Below are 21,586 nucleotides of genomic sequence, written 5' to 3' on the forward strand. Positions count from 1 at the left end.
GGCTAAATATTTTCTACTTTCACACTAGGGCTTGTTTTGAAGGGCTTATAGTCAATTCCGAATATTAAATTTAACGTGTTAAAATTAGCGTCTAAAATAAGTCAATTCAAATAGGTTTCTAGTGGCTAGTGTCACATCCTAAAATTTAACTACATTTAACTTCTTTTTTTATGTGTTTACTTTTCATATTTTAAATTTCGTCAAAAATCTGACTCCACCCCTAACATAATTGTTGGAAAGTCTTAGTCCTTGTGGTGTCAAGTCAATAAGTCTTCTTGTGAATGGACTCCTAAGTCAATCGCTTTAAAAAAATCAATTGTCTGACTACAAAAATGCTGAAAAATATGTAAAATAAGTTAATTCAAACAAACGCTTAGTGTCACGCCTCAAAATGTTATGCAATATTAAATGGGCCATGCCAAATTGTGGTGGATTTATTGACAACTTATCACACACAACTTTTTAAAAATATTCGACAAGTTGACAGCTTCTGATAATTTAACATGATATGTATAATTAATATTAACAAATTTATCGGTCTTTCATAATTTTGTGAAAAATTAAGTAATACATGCAAATTTATTTCAGGAAGGCAAAAGTTATATGTCAATTAAGTAGATTCACAATCTTTGACTCATCGAAATATTTCGAACTTTTGAGTTACAGACAAAATTAATTTATGACCATAACTTATATCCGATAGGTAAAAAGAAAGTTTTGTCTAGCGGATTTTCTAAAGTAAAGGATTTTTTTGAAAAAAAATTATTAAGCGCGGATCAAAAGTTCAAAATCATCGTTTACAAAGGTCATTCATGTAATTTGCTCATTGAAACATCTACATGTATGTCTGAAGGCCCATATGAAATTTGGGCTTTAATTGGGCTATATACATGGTCTTGGACAACTATGTAATTGAGCCCAATAGGCCTGTTTTTTCTTTGGGCCAATTGTGAGATTGAGCCCAATAGGTATGTTTTTTCTTTGGGCCAATTATGAGATTGAGCCCAATAGGTACGTTCTTTCTTTGGGCTAACAATGTGATTGAGCCCAATAAATAAGCTCTATATGGATTTCAAAACTTAAAAAAAAAAAAAAAAAAAAAAAACTGAAATACACGTCTTATGTTTTCCTTATTTCCAATATCTCCTTTTATTTCTAAAAACCTATAAAATTTCGCATTTCTCTCCTAATGTATTTAATGTTCCGAGCTACACATTAATGTATCTGAGCCAATATTTAATATATCGAAACTACATATTATGTATCCAATTTATTTTATAATGTACCCGAGCTAGTTTTTGATATATCAGAACTACATATTATATATCCGATTTATATTGTAATGTATCCGAAATACTCTTTAATAATCTGAAAAGTACAAATTTCAAGGAATTATTGTAATTAGAAAAAAAATAGGGATAAAATGTAATTTACTCTTTACGGAATTTATGTAAATTTAATTATTTTTTTTAAAAAAAACAGATCCAAATTCAAATTCAATTTTTTTTTCCAGGCCACCTAACTTTAGACTTTTATTTATTAAAAAACATTAAAGTAAGACTTCATTTAATTTATTCACCTTTAGGTCAGAAGTATACTACTGATAACTCATAATGATCTTAATGAAATTTCTTCACAATTTCTCATATTAACCCTAAAAACTTACAATATGAGAATATTTTAGTTGACTCCTATAAAAAAAATATATATTTTATTTTACTTGTCGATTTTAGTAAATTAAAGGAGTTATGTTATTATTTTTCTGTTTTATTCTTAGTATTATAAATAACTACTTAAAGTACGAACAAATTTAGCATTTCAAAATATCATTAATAAGGTAAGTTTAGTAAAAATTCACCTTTTATTGAATGTTTCTTTAAGGCGTGTGTTAAGTTAACAAAAGTCAAGTAGTATAAAACGGAGGAACTATAAATTTAACTGTAAATCGAGCAATCAAAATAAGTTATGAATTCAATTGCATGTTCAGAATTCATAAACTTTAAATCTTAATTTCACATCTGACATATACGAGTCTTGTGAATGAAGAATCTTTCAATTAGGAACATTTTACCCTCTTTATGAACCTACCATGACGTAAATTTAAATTAGTCAGATCAGTAGACATTAAATATTAAATATTTTAATTAAATAATAGAAGAAGAAACTAAACTTGTCCTTCTAAATCTATTGACTTGTGCAAAAATGACTTCATTGTGTGTCTTTATTGAAACATTCCATTCCATTTTATTTATTTTTTTCAATATAGAAACAAAGAACTTGCTTGTACTCATATAGTTTTCCCTTTTTTTCTCACATGTATATCTATATATATAATATATACTTTTGATGGCCCATAATGTTTGTATTAAATTTCTTCACCATTTCCCACATGGAATATATTAGTGTATAATTAACTTGTGCAATATTAGAAATTAGAATTTTTTTTAATGGAAATTATAATAGGTCAATTGATTAATTAGCTATTTGTTTTTTTATTTTATTGATGAACGTTTATTTCCTCGCTTTATAATTACATTTCCATTTTCCTTTCTGCTTACGCCTTTAAAATAAGGGACACTTTCCACGAGTAAATTCTTAGTAAAATCTATTTTTCTTGAAAAAAAAAAATTGATTAGAATTGGACAATGGAAAATATTTTCAGTTCATGAAAGTTTTTTCATGGTGTTTCCTAGTTAAATATAAGTTCTTGTAATTTTTTCTTTAAAAGAAAACATAACAAATTTTTTATAAAGTTCGAATAAATTCGATTAAGATCGCAGAAATCTTATTCACTCCACAATGGGATAGTGAGGAAACTGACGGGATATGCTGAATTTCATCATCCTTAGTTAGAGTTTTTGGGTTACGGTCTTGAGAATAAACACAATCACGATAAAGATCAATTTTTTTTTCTTTTTGATGAGCCTTGTACAAAACAAATTCAAATTAGTCAGAATTTTTAAAACGAATATCAAATGTCGAGTGAGATTTTTTTAAAAATCGTAAAAATGGTGGTTTGTGTCCCTTTCTTAATTTTAATACTTTTGGATGCAACAATGTCTCCATCAAATTCTACATATTTGATATTTCCATGTGAGTAAGCAGCCATGTTATTTTATCTCTACTCAATGATAGTTACTTTTAGAGGTTCTTTAATTTATTCTTTTATAACCCTCTTTATTCTTTTTTTTTTAGGGTTTTGGGTTGGAGGGCGGGGGGGGGGGGGGAGGGAGGGAGTAAAAAATTACGATGAAATATAAATGAGATAGACGAAATATCGATTAATTAAAGATTTCGTATTTAAATTTTGAAAATGTAGAAAATCGTGACAAGGGAAAGATTATTAAGCCCGTCTCATGCAATGCTAATTTGAATATGTTAGATTAGTGAATTTCACATATCGAATGATTATATAAAATATTGACAAGCAAATGAATCAAAAGTATTCGATTTAATTAAATGTTTAATCTCCTCAATCCAATGCCATATAGATTAAAATCATAATTTATCAATAATTAAGAGATTAAAAGTGTCAGCAACCCTAAATATACGATGGAGTTTTAGATAACTTGACTACTTTTTATGATTTATATTATTTCTTTTGATAAAACTGTAATATATATATTGATTAATTTTACAATATACGTTATTTGTCACCATCATATATATCAGATAATTTTATTCCTTGAATTATGATAAATATTTCCTTTAAGTGTATTCTTATTTTTATTTTATATAAAAAAAAATTCACATCAATCATCAAATATATTTTATGAAAAAACTTATAAACAAATTAAACTTACTAGAAAAAATGGAAAATAAAAAAAAAACAAAAAAAAAAAACAAAAAACATTCCTCATATGTCACCATTATCTTGAAGAAATATTAACTTGTTGATGATAAAGTGAATTATAAGGTTTCAAACACGTAATTAACAAAAGTTTGATTTAGTTTTAATTAATATAATAATTAATTAATTGAATGCACGTTATAATATAAAAATGGCGTATTGAAGTTCCAAGAAGATAACGTGTTAACATATGAAAACTTATATTATAATTTTTAAAAATATTTATTTTAATACATTGATTAGTTCAAATTAATTAGTTGTCCAATTTTAAAGGTATTTAAAATTCGAAAATAACTTTCTATTTAGTAGAAAAGAAAGAATAAATTTTGCATGTATTTTATTTGTAGATCTTATTATGAAATTATACCGAATATATTATTATTGTAATTATAAACTAAAGTCCAATTGTGAAATGAATACAAATCTTAATCAGATGACTTATTAAGTTTAAGCTTTATGAAAAATTTATTACGTTTTTCTGTAGTAAATTCAAAAGAACTCGTATCCAACTATTTATGTGAGATCCATGGAATTTTTTTACAAAATGTACGAGAAATTTTCTTCTAACGTTTATTTTCAGTATAAAATTTGTAAAATATAATCAAAATTTTTCTACAAATTTATTACTAAAAAATGTCTCCTTTTATTTAAAGAATTAGCAGGATGGGAAATTTGCGTCTTATTAATAAAATAAAAATATAAATAGTTAATCAAATGAACTACTAAAATTTTCGTTAAAAAATTATAATTTCTAATATTGCACAAGTTATTTACTCTAATATATTTATTATTTAAGTAATTTTGTAGATTCTATCTGGAAATTATGAAGAAACTTCACACAAACATTATGGGCCATCAACAGTATTTACATGTGAGAAAAAAAAAAGAAAAAAAAAAGAGTCAAAAAGAGATCTTAAAAGAAAAAAATATATTGAAACATACAACATATATTACGAGAGTTCGAGTGAATTTAGTAACTTTAATTTAATTTTGTATATATCTTAAAATACTCATTTGATACATATAAGTTAAAAAAGTAAAATTTTTGAATCACAAACTTCAAGTTTTAATTTTATTTTGATAATAAATTTTTTTGTTTAATTAATGCCATTATAAAAAAATTGACATAATTATAAAGAAATTCGACGATACATATTTAGAATTTTTTTATAGAAAATTTAAGATTCTTTTAAAAGAAATAGTGATGAAATTTAAATGAAACTTGATTCCCAAGCCATTACAAGTCAATTAATGAACTTTTTCTTTTTCTTTTCCTAGTAAAAAAAAAGTGAATTTTTTTAATTTTTCCAACCTATTGTGTGAACGTCACATGATTATTTAATAGGAAAATAAAATACAATTCATAATTTAGCTTAATAAATATTTAAATATAGATTAAAATAGTAATATGATCTTTTAGTATCAAGTGAATGTACTCGAAAAAAGGAATTATAAAAGACAGATTATATAAGTCAAATTCAATTTTAATATTTGAACGTATTAAAAAATGTTACGTGGCAATCGAAGTTAGGTCAAATTCGATTCAGTAATGATCATATCAGACATCGTCTATTGACTGCTCTGCATAATGATAACTTTAAAATCAATCTACCGAGCGAATAGTCCTTGTCTATAACTATTTAGTATCAAATATTAATACATTATATGGATCAAATATAAAAATATGTTAAATGCAATACTAAGAAAAATTTAAGACATACTTATTAGTTATTAACCTAAAAAAATTTAAAGAAAAAATATTAAGTTATAATGCTTATAATATATTTATAAAAATCAGAAAAAATAACTCTCTAATTTTCCTATATACGACCGATTGGAAAACCCCAAAGCATTGGGTAGAAAAATGTAGAGTTTTTATTTATATTTATATTTTTATATATATAAATGATAAGAACAATATTCCAATTTTGAACAATATTTTAAAAAAATAAGACTATTTCATGGTACAAATGAAATTATTATTCTTTAAAAATAAAAATTAAAAGTTCTTCTATCTTATATTACGAAAGTGTGAGAGTTGATAAATGATCAATTCAAAAAGGTTAAATAAATCGAAAAAGTATCATGGAGAGATAATTTGATAAGATATATCATATTTTTAATTTACAGAGAATACGATTCTAAATAGGAAGATACAAAGGTTATAAATAAGGATTAAAAGTTATTAGATAGTTAAACATTACCTCATTTTCTCGTAAAATATGTTTGGTGACAGTGTGGATTCTAGGTATCACATGTAGTTTCTTATTTTTCGATTTCGATATCTATCATAACCTAGTACTGCTTATGCATTGTAATTCCTTTACAAAACAACAATAAAATTCACGCGGACATACTCACTATCATCATCAGAACCCATCGATAAAATTACACTAAATATATTTTTAAAAAAACACTTCTTATTTTAAATATTAACAAATATGTTTAGAATAAATAAATAATGGTACAAAACCATATAGATTGATGGATATCTCCAAAGTCACAAAAAATTATTAAAAAATCACAATACCAAGGGTACAAATGTAAATTCACTATCCACAATTATTGGTGGTTTAATTTTTTTTAATTTTTACAAAAATTACTTGTATTATATACAAACCTATACATACATATATATATATCAAAACAAATCATTATCTTTTTTTTTTATTTAATATTATTATTAATAAAAAATAAATTAAAATACAGCTGAAATTTACCTCTTCTTTCTCTACAAGGACTCTTTTTTTCTTTTTTCTTTTATAAATCTTGTTGAAGAACTCATCAACTTCTCTGCTCCATTCCTTAAACACTTCCTTCATATTGAAGGATTCTTGTTTTTTGATATAAAAAATTTACCCACAAACAATTTTTTTGCAGTTTTTTTCAATTTTATTTTGGGTTTATTGAGCCAGAAATTGTCTAGAAGAACAAGAAAACACAGAACCAAGCAACCAGATAACCCCTTTAAAGAATTAATTATTATTGTTAAAAGGAAAAAAATATTTGGGTTTTGTGTTAAACTTGTTCTTACTCAATCTATTTGTTGGTTTTTGTAGTTTAATTTTGTTAAAAATTGCTTTTTTTTTTTGTTTCGTAATCTGTACAGTTTTTTTTTTTGGGGGTTGTGTTTGGGTTGAAGAATCGTAGATTTCATCTGGGTTTTGTGAGAATTTGGGGTTTGTTGAGGTGGGGTTTTTGAAAAGTTGATTTTTTTTTATGTGATTTAGGTGATGGGGTGTTTGAAATCTGGACGTTGATGAAGAATTGATAAGTGGGTCGTTGAGATTTTGGAGGTTCATTGCTGAATTCGTTTGAGGGTCTGCTGAAATTGTGTTTGTTCAAGGAGGAAATTGAAATATTGGGGTCTTGTTTTTGGTGGTTGTTTATGGTTTTGGGTGTATTTGGGAGGTTTTAGTAGATTTCAGAAAGATTGGGTTTTTTTCTGTAGCATACAAGAATCTGATTGTGTTGAGGAGATCCCTTTTGGTTTTATCGGGTTTCGAGTAATTTGTGGTTTAGATTGGGGTTATGGCACTTTGACATCTGTTTGAAAGATTTGCTGGGTGAATTCTTGAGGATTTGGGTCTTGAAGTTGTGATTTGAGAGCTTTGTTCTGGTTGTTTGGTTTGAGTTTTGAGGGATAAAATGAGTTCAAATGCTTCATCTGGTGTGGTACAAGCAGGGAAGCTTTTGGTTCTTATTGCTGAGAATGGGCAATCATATGAACTGAATTGTGATGAATATACTCTTGTTGATGCTGTCCTGCAATACCTAGAGTCTGTTTCTGGGATTCCTGTTGGTGATCAGCTTCTTTTGTGCTTAGATGTGAAACTTGAATTGCATTGTCCCCTTTCTACTTACAAGCTCCCATCTGATGAATGTGAAGTTATCTTGTTTAATAAAGCTAGAATGAGAAGCAATGCACCACCTCCATTACCCGAGCAAGTTGAGATAATTGATATTCTTGAGCCGACATTACCATCGTCCTCTCATGACCCCCACTCTTTGGATGATGCTACAGACCCTGCCTTAAAAGCTTTGCCTTCTTATGAGAGACAATTCAGGTTCCACTTCCAGCGCGGTCATGCCATTTACAGCCGTTCCCAAATGAGAATCGACATTTGTGAGAGGCTATCAAGTGAGCAGAAAGTGCAAGAGAGGGCGTTAGGGATTGCTAGGGGCAACCTGGATCACTTCTATGGGATGATACTTCAAAATTACAATGACTTCTTGAAGTGTTATTCCCAGCAATATCGTAGCCATACTAACTTGCTGAATAATTTTGGAAGGGATATAGAGAAGTTGAGGGCTTGCAAACTTCATGCTGCTTTGCAGACTGCTAACCGCAAGTGTTTGCTGGATTTCGTGAAAGAAGAGAACTTGCGGAAGTTGGCGGATGATTGTAATAGTTCCCACAGGCAGTTTGAGAATAAAGTGTCTGAATTCAAGCTCGAGTTTGGTGAGCTAGAGCACAATGCCAAGCATTTATTTTCTACGAAAGGTTCACATCTTATAAGGGAAGTCGAACTAGCAATCAGAGACCATCAGAAGTATGTCAGTGAGCAGAAAAGCATAATGCAGGCTTTGAGGTTTGTTCTCTACCTCTTCCCCTCTTGTTGCTCTTGCTGTGCCGTCGCTTGTCCCTCACTCACCCTCAGCATGCGTATCCATGAATCTTAATAATTTGCATGTGTTGCATAACTGCCAATCTATCTGTCTGCTGCTAGGGACAGTTTTCTGTTTGGTAAATGTAGGTTATGGTGATGAATATACTTGTAGAAAAGGAAGTTCTGGTAATGAATTTATTGTTGTTTTTGCTAATGGATGTACTCTCTATAAAAAATGTTATTGATACTTCTTTGGCATTTAAAACAAGTGATACTTCCTTGGCCTTTTGACACCCTTGCAAGGCTTTTGGGTTAACAGCATCTCAGTAAATTAATTTTAGTTCAATGTACTTACCTCTGTAGTAATAAACTAACTTCTTTAGTAACAACAGTCTAGTAGGCGAGGAAGGAATTTTGTCATAACATTGTGTCCCAACTAGTAAGGGCCTCAATTCCTGTGTTCATCCGTGTTACAATAGCAGCATGGGGCTTCATCCGGCTTTATATTAGTAATATCTGTCTATACTAGTTACTTGAGGATGACATATTGGTTATGCTGATTGCTCAAATGAGCTAAAATTGAAGTCACATGTGAAGTGAAGGGGTGAAAAAAATCTGATTTGGAAGTTCTTGAACACTCTCATTCGTTGTTCTTTTGTCTTGTTTGAGTTCTAACGTCCAAGTTTGAGCTTTCTATAAATGAGGTCTCAGATTCTTAGTATATTTTTTCATCCTCCTCATTTTAAGCTGATGCATTAGCAGTGGCGGAGTTAGGATTTTCTATAAGGGGTTTCAAAATCTGAAGAAATAGAAACACAAAGTAGCCAAAGGGGGTTCGACATCTACTATATATACCTAAAAAAATATATTTTAACTATGTATAGATAATATAATTTTTCGCCGAAGGGGGTTCGGATGAACTCCCTGATAGGGTAACTCCACCCCCGTGCATTAGTCTGATCATTAGTTTTTTTTTCCAGTGGGTCAGGGTCCACAAGTTCCTGTCTTTCAGAGATGAAGGTAGTTGATATATGACAACTCCTTATACAATTTGTTAAAATACATCCTAGTTCATATGCTTTTCTTTCTTGGTTGTTGATATCCAGTAAGTTGGAACATGTAAGAAGGTGTTCAGGATATTTACAAAGATTTTGTCGTTTTTAACTATGAAGTCTAAAAGACCGTAGGATGGCCATTGAAATAATTGGTTTACGGACATCCGTGTCTTTACCTGGATATAGTCAATATCTTTTTCCTTGGATAAGAAAGACTACAAAATTCCGCTTTTAATGTGCTGTTTGTCTGCCTTTTAATGATTGATATTCTGTTAACATTATATGCAGCAAGGATGTGAATATGGTCAAAAAGCTTGTGGATGACTGTTTGACCAATCAGTTATCATCTTCCCTCCGTCCACATGATGCTGTTTCAGCCTTGGGACCAATGTATGAATGCCATGAGAAAAGTTACCTTCCTAAGATGCAGGCTTGTGATGGTGAAATCTCCAATTTGGTTGAGTTCTGCAAGGATAAAAAGAATGAAATGAACATTCTTGTTCATAATTACATGCAAAAGGTAGCATATATCCAGTACACCATCAAAGATATACGATGCAAATTTGCTGTTTTTCAGGAAGCTTTGAGGCGTCAAAGTGATTTATTTGAGCACTTAAAAGTGGTCCGAGGGATTGGTCCTGCATACAGGGCATGCCTTGCCGAAGTGGTAAGAAGAAAAGCTGCAATGAAACTATATATGGGAATGGCTGGGCAATTAGCTGAACGGCTTGCAACCAGGAGGGAAGCAGAAGTTCGTAGAAGAGAGGAGTTCCTGAGGATAAATAGTACATACATTCCCCGGGATATTTTGGCTTCCATGGGATTGTATGATACCCCTAACCACTGTGATGTCAATATAACTCCTTTTGACACTAAATTGCTTGACGTTGATATCTCAGATATAGATCGCTATGCTCCTGAGTATTTATTGGGACTCTCTTCCAGAACTGAAAAGCACGGGACCTTAAAGAGTCCCCTTTCCATGTCTAATGATGGTTCACAGTTAGCGGAAGCTGAGATATCTGACTTCACTGAGAAATTTGATTGTGAGGAATTACTTCAGGGCTCAGATATTCTGGATATTGCTGGAACTAGCAAAATGGAAGTGGAGAATGCAAAATTGAGGGCTGAACTTGCTTCTAAAATAGCCTTTATGTGTTCTACCTGTCCTGAATTTGATTATGAATCACTTGATGACAGTAAAATTGATAGTTTATTGAAAGAAGCAAGAGAGAAAACCTCTGAGGCTCTACATCATAAAGAAGAGTATGAAAAACACCTCCATTCTATGCTTAAGGCGAAGCAAGTTCAGTGTGAATCTTATGAAAAACGGATTCAGGAGTTGGAACAGAGGTTGTCTGATCATTACTCGCAAGGGCACACACATTCTGCTGATGAGGGTGTATCTGACTTAACTGTTTCAGCTGTGAAGAATGATGACAGCAAATCAGATGTGTTATGTGTTGGAGATGCTCACATGCCTTGTATGCCTGCTGAAGTCATGGATGAGTTTTCTTGTGCCTCTAGTTCATCAAATATAAAACCTGGCTCTAAACAAATCAAGGAACAAGAAGGCTTAGATGACAATATGACAGATTCCTCTGGTATGATTAACCCTCAGTTGGACTCATCTATGCTAGATACACACCGTGATGAAGAGCATGAAAACTTCCCCGCGAAAGACAAGAAAGACACCACATTGGTTGGTGGAGATATGGCACTTGCGACAAGTTCCATGGCTCTGAGCATATCCCAGGCTCAGACTGACATACCTTCTGAAGTAACTGCTGAACAAGGTTTGGATGTTAAAGCTAGAGAGGATCTTCTCCTGGAGTTGCAAGGTGTCCTGGCTGATAAATCAAAGCTGCTTGATGAAAGCGAAAGCAAGGTGAAATCCTTAACAGAGGAGATAGCCAAACGGGTGAGGGAGTTGGAGATCAGAGGGAAGCTTCTTGATGAATCTCAGGTTTTCTTTAGTTTTCCGAACTTTTAAATTTCTGGTAATTGCTTGGAATTATCATAATCTCTGGAGAATTACAATATTCCTGAAAGTATAATCTTCATATTGACTCATACAGAGTTATAGCCTCCATAGCTTGTCTTCCATATGATTTGTATTTTTTGGGTTATAACTTTCTCTAAGAGCAATTGGTAGGAGGATCAAAGTAAATGTCGTGTCTTCTTGTGCAATAATAGATGCCCTTCTACCTCCCAAAGCTTGGACACATGAAGAAATCACTTAATGTTGCGCCCGTTAGGATTTGAACGAGACCTCTTGGTTATGGATAATTTAAGGATGTATTTACAAAATTAGTGCCAAGGAATTAGGTTATTAAGCTAAATTGGTGCTCCGGGGGGAACATTTATGCATGAACACTAAATGGATGTCTGCATGATTTGTGGGTTTGTCTCAATATGTGGTAGGCCAAATCCTTTATTTGTTGGTGCTTATTGAAGTAAGTTGACTGCAGGGCCTCTCTATGAATGGTTGAATTAACATAAATTGGAAACTCTTTCCATGAAAGAGGGGGTACCTAGTTGGAGAGCGAGTTTCTGCCACTACTGTGTTCGTTTTTCACTGTGTCTGGATGTTGCCTTATTTGCTTCTGATAACTGTCGAACAAAATAAGAAAAGCTAGATGCCCTTTGAGCAATGAGGAGATGCCTTAAAAGGCCAACCTAGAAAGAAAGAGAATTATTGAGAGAACGGGAGAAGCATTATGTTCTTGTGCGGAGTCTGCGCATAAAACTCTTAAGAACTTGGGAAAGTTTGAAACTCTATGATATAGTAATTTGTCATCAAATTTTTTTTTGTCATCAAATATATTAATATATATAGTAATAATGAATGAGGAAAAGGATAAGTAAAGAGTACTTAATTTTGTGCATATTTTAAAACATAAATAAGGAAAGAAATTAAAAAATTTGAGGAAAAAAAGATAAATAGAGATTCTGATATAAGGCGTCACATCACTGTTTCCATTGCAAACCTTGTATGTAAAGATACATAGAAGATTAGCCTGTCTGGTATGATCAGCTGTATCACTGCAATTGTTATCTCATGATATGCTAATTTATTTAATGACTTTTTCTTAATCTTTTTCCATTGTTGATTTGCCAGATGAACTGTGCTCATTTAGAAAATTGCCTTCATGAAGCAAGAGAGGAAGCTCAAACACATCTGTGTGCAGCTGATAGAAGAGCCTCTGAGTATAGCGCATTGCGTGCTTCTGCAGTCAAAATGCGTGGCCTCTTTGAAAGATTGAGAGTATGTGTTTTGTCCGGTGGTGTGGCTAATTTGGCCGAGTCCCTGCGTGCATTATCTCAATCTTTATCCAAGTAAGCTCTTGCCATAATATCTTCACCCCACTTGACACTGACATTTGGTGATGCATGACAGAAACTTACTTATTTATAAATACCTTCTAATTGTTGATGTTGATAGATGTTTTAGATGCAAGATCCATTGGAAAATAACAATAGGTGTGAACATGGCTCAAGTGCAGAGTTCACAGAATAACCCCATTTTAGTTAGTTAATCAATTGTGGTCTGCTAATTGCCTAATTCATTATCGGAATAATTGATTCAACTCTCGTCCAACCAAAAATGATAAACAAGTACATAGTTGAAGGTGAAAACCCCCAATTAATCAATTGATTTCCGGGACTAATGCAGGAAATCATTGAAAACTTTACTCGCTAAATTTTTCTTATCTTTTCCTTCATGGAGTATGTGTTAGCACACTAACTATATTAAACCTATCAACTTTTTTATCTTATAATATGCTGGTGCAAAGTGGCTGAGGTACTTTGTTGCAAACACATCAATTAGGTAAGGTAAATAATTTTTATAGTAATGAGAAATCCCTCAAACAAACAAATATATTCCCTCAGTGGAAAATGAGAAGAATCCCTCATAGAAGTGATATGCCAAAAAATAATGAATCTGTAACAGAATATTATTTTGTAAGAACGACATCCTATCTTCTATAAAACTATAGAACCTCATGAATGTACAAAAAAAGAAACTAGGAATGAGAAGGTTGTTCCTCAAAAGTATAGTCATTCTCTATTCCCTCAATTGCTCCTATTTGTTTCCTTTCACCCCATCAAAATGAGTGCTGGTGAGGAAACATCCTGTGCTCTTCAACTTCATTTCCTCCTCCTAAATTTTCAACTGGAGAGCGCCTCCTCCACTGTGCCTGACATCACCTATTGCATCCTGAGCCACCTTAAAGTCTCATACCACAGATGAGTGCAGGACAATGTAGGAGGAGGTGATTAACATCTTCACCTCAAAACTTACACATGAAGCACCAAAAACTATTTTCTTTTATATATTCTCTGTCAAAATTTCCCTGTTGCTTCTTCAATTTCCAAGTGAAATTCATGTTCCAACGCAATTTCAGCTTCCAAATACTCGTTACAACTTCAATTTTAAATACTGTTTTTTCAACTTCATCCAGATATTGAGCATCGTATCTGCTTCTTTTTCTCATACTAGTAGTGCTAGTGTTATTCTTGTAATTTATTGTTCTTCTATTTTTATAACTATTTGCAGTTTCTTTAGCTGATGTTATTGTTCTTTTCTTTCCAAATGCATTGTAATGCTTTCTTTAGTATATGTCATGGCCTTGTCACTTCTTTAATTTCCTTTTTCAAAACTGCTTTGAAATGCTTTCTTTTTCTTTATTTGAGCTGAGGGTCTATTTGAAACAGCCTCTTTACCTCCACGGGGTAGGGGTCAGGTCTGCGTGCTCACTACCCTCCTAGACTCCACTTGTGGGATTACACAAGGTCTGTTCTTTTGTAACCAACTATGTCCAAATGGTTTCTTGAATATATTCTATTAAAAATGTGTATTTTATCCATATGTTATACAAAAAGATAAAACTATCTGGAGTATTCAATTTAATCTCACTCTTATACGATGCTCTGAGAGTTAGAGAACTGACGTGCTTGTATTTGCCAATAACAGAACAAGTGGAGCTAGAATGTGAAATACAACAGCAACACACCTAGTGTTATGCCACATATGAGGTCTGGGTACGGTAGTGTACCTAAGACCTTACCCTACCTCTTAGAAATAGAGAGGCTGTGAATAAATAGAACAATTATCTATCCCCCCCCAAAAAAAAGCACCAAATGGGGGAACTAAATGTAACTAGGGAACAATTGCTGATATTATGACATGTCCGCCCCCCCTAAAAAGAGAGAACTAACTAGACATAACTAGGGAACACTTGCTGATGTTATGACATGTTAGTTTCTTCAACTTCATTTATCTATTGGATTAGTAAAAGGTACAGTATTAGGACAATGATGATCATTTATTGGTAAAGTGAACAGTCTGTTGGTTTGCTGGTGGAGTGGAATAAAATCGATGGTTATTATTTTAAATTATGCATTCTTTTTGCTAACAGTGGCTGATGAAGATAAATTGATTTGTTTTTAGTTCAATAAATGAAAAAGAGGAGGATGGCTCAGCTGAATTTCGGGAATGCATCCGGGTACTTGCTGATAAAGTTGGTGCATTATCAAGGCATCGAGCAGAGCTGGCTGATAAATGTTCCAAATTTGATGCTGCGAATAAGCAGGTGTCAAAGGAGTTGGAAGAAAAGAAAGATTTGGTTAACACCCTCTACAAAAAGCATCAACACGAGAAGCAGGTAAATGATATAACTTCTTGTGTTCTATTTATACCTTGCTAAAGTTGTTTCCACTTCGGTTTGTCTATGTTTGAGATCTTCAGTTACATTTAACACCTGAATTACTTTCAAGTTCAAAGCAAATGTTTTGGAAATGCTATGGATCTTTCTTATTATGAGTTTCGACAATTATAAATTACCTTTTTCCCTTTGGGTGATTTTCCTCAAGTGACAAAAAAATTGATTCATTGAAATTCTTTGTTTGTGCTACTTATACTTCCCTAATTATTCTCGTCAGGCAAACAAAGAGAAGATATCGTTTGGGCGTTTAGAAGTCCATGAGATTGCAGCATTTGTTCTCAACTCCACTGGAAACTATGAAGCTATCCATCGGAACTGCCCTCATTACTACCTCTCTGCAGAATCTGTTGCTCTGTTTACTGACCATCTTCCAAATCGTCCAAGCTATATTGTAGGGCTGGTTGTGCATATTGAACGACAGACTGTGAGGTCAACACCCTCAACATCAGTTCGAGCTGACCATGATAGAGATCGTTTAGATATACTGACTTCTGACACAGGAACCAGTCGTTTGTCCTTGAATTCAGGATCAACTACGAACCCGTATGGTCTTCCTGTTGGCTGTGAATACTTCGTCGTGACTGTAGCCATGTTACCTGATACCTCCATTCATTCACCACCTCCTTCCTGATCTCATGAATCGAAATGAAAGAAATGAGGGAAGAAATCGAAATTGTACAGAATGATTTATATACTTCTTTAACTATTACTCTCTCTCTTTAGAAGGATTCTTTGCTTGATATTTTCCTATTTGTACAGCTGATGAAAATCAATCAGACTTCTTCTTCTTCTTCTTCCTGTGTATATAATGCCTTCTTTTCTTATAAACATGTAAAATTATGTGAATATTTATCCTTCTTTTATTAGTTTCTTGATCAAACGTTTGATGATTGCTCATTATTATGTTGATTTTTTTTTTAAATTTAATTCATTCAGTGTTCGAAATTTATATTGATTCGCGCTATACAGATATGTGATGTGTATAGCCTAGTAAAGGGGTAGCGCTTCATATCATAAGTTTCTCTATTCCATCTTACTCCGTGGTGGTTGATATTGTATTTTTTGTGTCAGTTTAACTTTGTTGCGAGAGTTTTGTTAAATTTCTTTCACGTACTAACCATTCGAATTAGAATTCGAGATTTTTGATTAAGGATCGAAGAGTTTTAACTATGATCTTTTTATTTTACAAATTTATGTGTAATTAAACAATTAGTGACTCAAATAACGTCAATGTAATATAAATTCACATCAATAATTAGTAATATCACTTGATCTCATAAAACAACAAAAATAACAAAAAAACCACGTGTTATAATTCAGTTATACCTTCATTGATGATTATGATATATTATTATTTTATATCAATATTATTTAATCAATAAATTAATATTTATTAATTTAAAAAATCTTATAAATTTATGTGTTATATTATTGAATTGATATTAAAAAATAATAATTTTATACATAAAGTATAATGAACAATAAATTCATTATACGTAATGTACAATGTGTATTATTGTAATATACTTTTGTCTTAAATAATTCATTGTGAAGTAAAAACAATAATTTAATTATTCATTATAAAAATAAATCCATTATACATAATGTCCATTGTTTCATAATAATCAGATGCTATTATTCATTGTATCTTTATTAAAACCATTCAATGTATGATAAAGACAAAATAAACGATAAAATCAAAATAGGAAATTTCTTGAAATCATATCCGAAGATCAAAAATGACTTTTTATTTAAAACGTTTCAAAAAATCAATAATGACAGATCAAATACGTAAAATATTATGTATGAAAACAATATAAATCATTCGGCATGCACTAAAAAAGATTTACAATCATGACAACACCATAACATTTAAATGCAATAAAAAAATAAAAAATGCTAGATTTAATATTTTAACCAAAAGAAACAATTTCACTTCTTAAATATATTGTACTTTTAAAGAATTATATCAATTGATAATAAATATTTTACTAATATGATCATATAATTATAATAATAATTTTTTTTACATAAATACCCTAAGTGGAGCCCACAACCAAAACCTTTAAAAGGAAAAATTATCATTGTTTTCCCCAAAATATAAAACATTTAGTTTTTTTCCTTGAATGATTTGGACTCTGCTATTTTTGTTCTTCTCAATCTACCGCCTCTTCAAGATTTCTTATTTAATCCCATATTAGGGTCTCTTCTACTTACTATTTCATCCCCTTTTAACAGTTTACAAAAAGGTGCATTCTTTTTTTCGGTTTTTTGAATTTTTTTAGATAATCAAGAACTGATTTTTATGTTGATTTTGGTATTATTCTGTTGTGGGGTTTAGTTTTTATGGATATTTGTTGAGTTTGAGTTCTGGGTATTTGATTTTTTTGATTTTTTATGGTGATCATATGGTGTTCTTTATGAAGAAAAAGATTCTACTTTGAATATCTTGGTATGGTTCTGTTATGGTTTCTTTTTGTTGATTATTGTGATATTTTTTTTATGATTATGCTTTGTGTTATGATTTTTTTTTTTTTTTTTTTTTTTTTTTTTGTGGAAGTTTGTCAAGTATTGTGTTATGGGAAAGATTTTGGATTACTCTAGAACTGATTATGCTGTTAATTTTGGTTTTATTCTGTTTATGGGGTTTTCTTTTTTTGGGGAATTTTGTGTAGTATTGACTTCAGAATGCTTTTTGTCATGTTATCTTTAGTATTTTGTTTTGTGGAGGCTTCTTAACTTATGGTATTTCTTTTCCCAAGCTGCTTTATCATTTTTTTCTTTAGTCGAGGGTTTATCGGAAACAACCTCTCTACCTCTTAAGGTAGGGGGTAGGGGGTTAGGGGTAAGGTCTGTGTATGGACTAACCTCTACAGACCCCACTCGTGTAATTACAATCGGCATGTTATTGTTGTCATCGTCTAGTATTGTCCTCGGGGTATTTAAGCTTTTGATGTTTTATGGTATTTTTTGGATACTTGGCTTTGATGAAGTGTTCTTTGCTGTAGTTTTTAGTTATAATTTGTTATGTAAAGTTTTACTCATAACTATAACAAATTTTGTATGTGAATTTGGATCATATACTATAACGTTAAGATATGGAGATTGTCAACCTGTTGGTTATTTGTGGAAAGGATTAAGTTTAATAAACTGAGAATATAGTTAAGCTCAATTCTCATAGATTTTCATAGTGATCCTTTCAGTTGTTTCTGTCAGTTTTAGATGTAATAAACTTGGAAAAGGAAGAGTAAATACTCATCATATAACACTTACTATTGTTACGTGATTTAGCGAGGTGAAAATGCATGTTAGTTAACTATTGTTTAGTGCTAAGAATCTATGTACAAACATATGCCATGCATCTATTAGCTTGGTGTAAACACGAGTCCTTTTGGTTGGATATACTTAATATAGAATTAGGTTCCTACACAGATTTGTACATGCTGTAATGCTGATCCTTTTGTTTATTTGTGGTACTTTTGGATTTAATGATTGGTAACTGTATTAGTAGAGAGAAAAACTTATTATCTTTTATGGACAACTATGAGCAATCGAATTTATCTAGCAATGAATAATATGCATCTGTTGTAGAGGCTATCATATGGTTTTACATGTAAGTAATGTGACCGTTTGTTGTGGTTATTGCAGTAGCAAGTAACAAGTCTGTTGTGGATTCTTCTTTCCCATACACTACTTGGCGAGCTGGTGTTGCTTAGGTGATTTGCAGCTTACGTCAGCTGATTTGTTGAACGAAGCACTTTCAAGATCATCTGACTTTCAAACATGTTAGGCAGTCCTTTAGGTTGGGAATGTAAAACGGATGGCTCTATCCGTAGTGAAGTTGTGGAGAAGCAGTTAGAAGGCTCACTTTTGACTCCAGTGTCATCTGTCGGGAGATATCCTGTTTTATCTAGCAAGAAGGATGCCCAGATTCTTAAGAAGAATTCATCGCATGTTTTGAGTGGAAAAGAATCTGAAAGTATGCGTAAGTTGAGGATCCGCGCTGAGACGAGGAATAAAAGTTCATTCTCCTCTCACACAATTAGCTCTTCCAGTAAAATTACGACCAAAAAGGAAAAAGGTAAGAGTAAATTTCCTTTTTTTTCAGATTTCTAACATTGATTGCTAGGTAATGTTCATGTCTGGTGCTAGGCAACATACTCAGATATAGTTTTAATGTACTAAGGGTTTATACAATTACCTTTTACGATCAGCATGAATAATACTTCTTTCGTTCATTTCAAGAGAAGCTGTATACTTTTGTTGCAACTATTGTTTCATGAGATCTCTAACATTGATTGCAACTGACTGGTCATGCAGTTCAAGTCCAGCAAATCAAGAAGATTTCAGCTCCAACTCTGGTTCCTCCCCGCGCTTTGGCTGGAAAGACAAGGCTTCCGACCTTCACCCGTGAGTCTCAATCATCCACAAGTACCGAGGAGCCTTCAAGAGTTAATGAGAGATACTTAGGATATGAAGAGCCCGTCCATCATATTGCTTGGGAAGGTATGTTATTTCAAGAATTAGTGAGAGATACCAATGAGCTCACTGTTAGATATCCTAAACTCCATCGTACTATAGATGATATGGCACAACAAGCACACCAATTTCAATGAGACGATCCTTGTGCTGTGCTCGACTAAGGATAATATATAACGGCAAAAGGCAGTGTCACCAGCATATGCATTGCAGCATGTTTACTGGTGCAAGTTTCTTTTCTCTGCTTTTTAGTGCAATTGCTGACCAATAATTTGTAAATTGCAGGTTCGGATGAGAATTTCCATTCACCGCGAGTCACTTGCCCAATATGCGAAAATGATCTGTGTGACATGCCTGATGAATATGCATACGCGGATGAATATAATGACGGTGTTGAGCCTTCCGTTCTCCCAAGTGTTGCTATTTTGTCATGTGGGCACGCTTTTCACGCCGTATGCTTGGATGGCATTACCCCTGAGGAGAACTCTAGTGATCCTCCTTGCTTCTTTTGTTTCAGTTGCATGTCTTGAGCCTCAATCAATTTGTTGAGGGCATTCTTGGAGCAGCTTGAAGTGTGATTTTACTAGCTGTACAGATCCCTTTATAGTTCAACTTCAACTGCTCATTTAGCAATACAAGTTTTCTGAGACTAAATTTTCAATATTATTTGTGAATAGTTTCAGTATTCTGAGTTTTTCTTATACCATTTGAGTTTATGCTAATACGTCAATCGTATTTCAAAATATTCATGAGCTAATACACACTGAAAGCTTCAATATTCATGAACACACATTTTTGGACCCTAAAATGGTAAAATAGGAGATGTCAGTTATGAATAAGCAATAGGTATTGATTGCTAAAAAGTTTCATGACAATCTGAGTTCATCAATGGATACACTAAATTTGAGCTCAAAACCTCAAAATTCATAGACTAATACACATGAAAATTTGAGATAATTCTAAATTGTCATTTCGTGGCACAAAGACTCCAAAAAAGAGGGGTCCGTCATTTAAAACAATGTGTCTGATTTAATAGGTTATCGTCAATGGACGCACAAAATTTGACCTCAAATGAAGTCGGTTACATACATTACAAAAATTCATAGGTTTTATAAGCCTTTCAAAATCAATGATTTACTTAATAGGTCGTCATAAATGGATCAACAAAATTTGAGCTCAAATGAACTGATCACACATATTTCAGAAAATTAATTGACTATAGCACAAGAAAATCGGCAATATCTGTGTTTACCTGCTTTGAGGTTTATTTGAACTTGAAAATACACCCGTTTTCCCCGCGAGACGAACTGGATGCATTGCAAACGTCTTAACAGACGTCCATGAAATTTTTTGGCCATTTTGTTTCGGAAATGCCGGATCAAAAAAATTACATGGACTATAACACATGAAAATCAGCAAAAATCTGCGCTTACCTGCTTTGGGCTCATTTAAACTTGAAAATACACCCGTTTTCCCCGCATGACGAACTGGATACATTGCCAACGTCTTAACGGACGCCCATAAAAAATTTTGGACATTTTATTTTGGGAATGCCGGATCACAAAAATTTTATGGATTATAGCACATGAAAATCAACAAAATCTGCGTTTACCAATTATGGTGCTCGTTAAAATTTGAAAATGCGCCAGTTTTTTCCGCGGGACAAACTAGATACATCGCCAACGTCTTAACGGACGTCCATGAATTTTTTTGGCCATTTTGTTTTGGGAATGCCGGATCACAAAAATTACATGGACTATAGCACATGAAAATCAACAAAATCTGCGTTTACCAACTATAGGACTCGTTAAAACTTGAAAATGCGCCCGAATATTCCACGGGACAAACTAGATACATTGCCAA

General features: G+C 32.2%; 2 protein-coding genes across 3 annotated transcripts; both read left to right on the forward strand.

Moving 5' to 3' along the window:
• The first annotated feature begins 6,488 nt into the window (after nucleotides 1–6,488).
• On the forward strand, nucleotides 6,489–16,144 carry LOC101251393 (autophagy-related protein 11). 2 transcript variants are annotated; one of them, XM_004242573.5, is made up of 5 exons: nucleotides 6,489–8,442; nucleotides 9,804–11,481; nucleotides 12,637–12,854; nucleotides 14,971–15,184; nucleotides 15,462–16,144. In XM_004242573.5, the coding sequence occupies exons 1-5, from the start codon at nucleotides 7,499–7,501 to the stop codon at nucleotides 15,873–15,875; spliced, it is 3,468 nt and encodes a 1,155-aa protein (XP_004242621.2). In that variant the 5' UTR covers nucleotides 6,489–7,498; the 3' UTR covers nucleotides 15,876–16,144. The 2 variants fall into 2 exon arrangements, 1 of the variants encoding a protein (XP_004242621.2); XR_011221924.1 differs by having other exon boundaries at nucleotides 6,500–8,442; nucleotides 12,637–14,543; nucleotides 14,625–15,184.
• Nucleotides 16,145–17,339: 1,195 nt separating this feature from the next.
• LOC104648142 (uncharacterized) lies at nucleotides 17,340–20,410 on the forward strand. The gene is made up of 4 exons (XM_019214787.3): nucleotides 17,340–17,493; nucleotides 18,893–19,325; nucleotides 19,565–19,750; nucleotides 20,009–20,410. The coding sequence occupies exons 2-4, from the start codon at nucleotides 19,028–19,030 to the stop codon at nucleotides 20,251–20,253; spliced, it is 729 nt and encodes a 242-aa protein (XP_019070332.2). The 5' UTR covers nucleotides 17,340–17,493; nucleotides 18,893–19,027; the 3' UTR covers nucleotides 20,254–20,410.
• The last annotated feature ends 1,176 nt before the right edge of the window (nucleotides 20,411–21,586 follow it).

This window comes from Solanum lycopersicum, chromosome 7 (assembly GCF_036512215.1).
Source record: "Solanum lycopersicum chromosome 7, SLM_r2.1".
Taxonomy (NCBI): Eukaryota; Viridiplantae; Streptophyta; class Magnoliopsida; order Solanales; family Solanaceae; genus Solanum; species Solanum lycopersicum.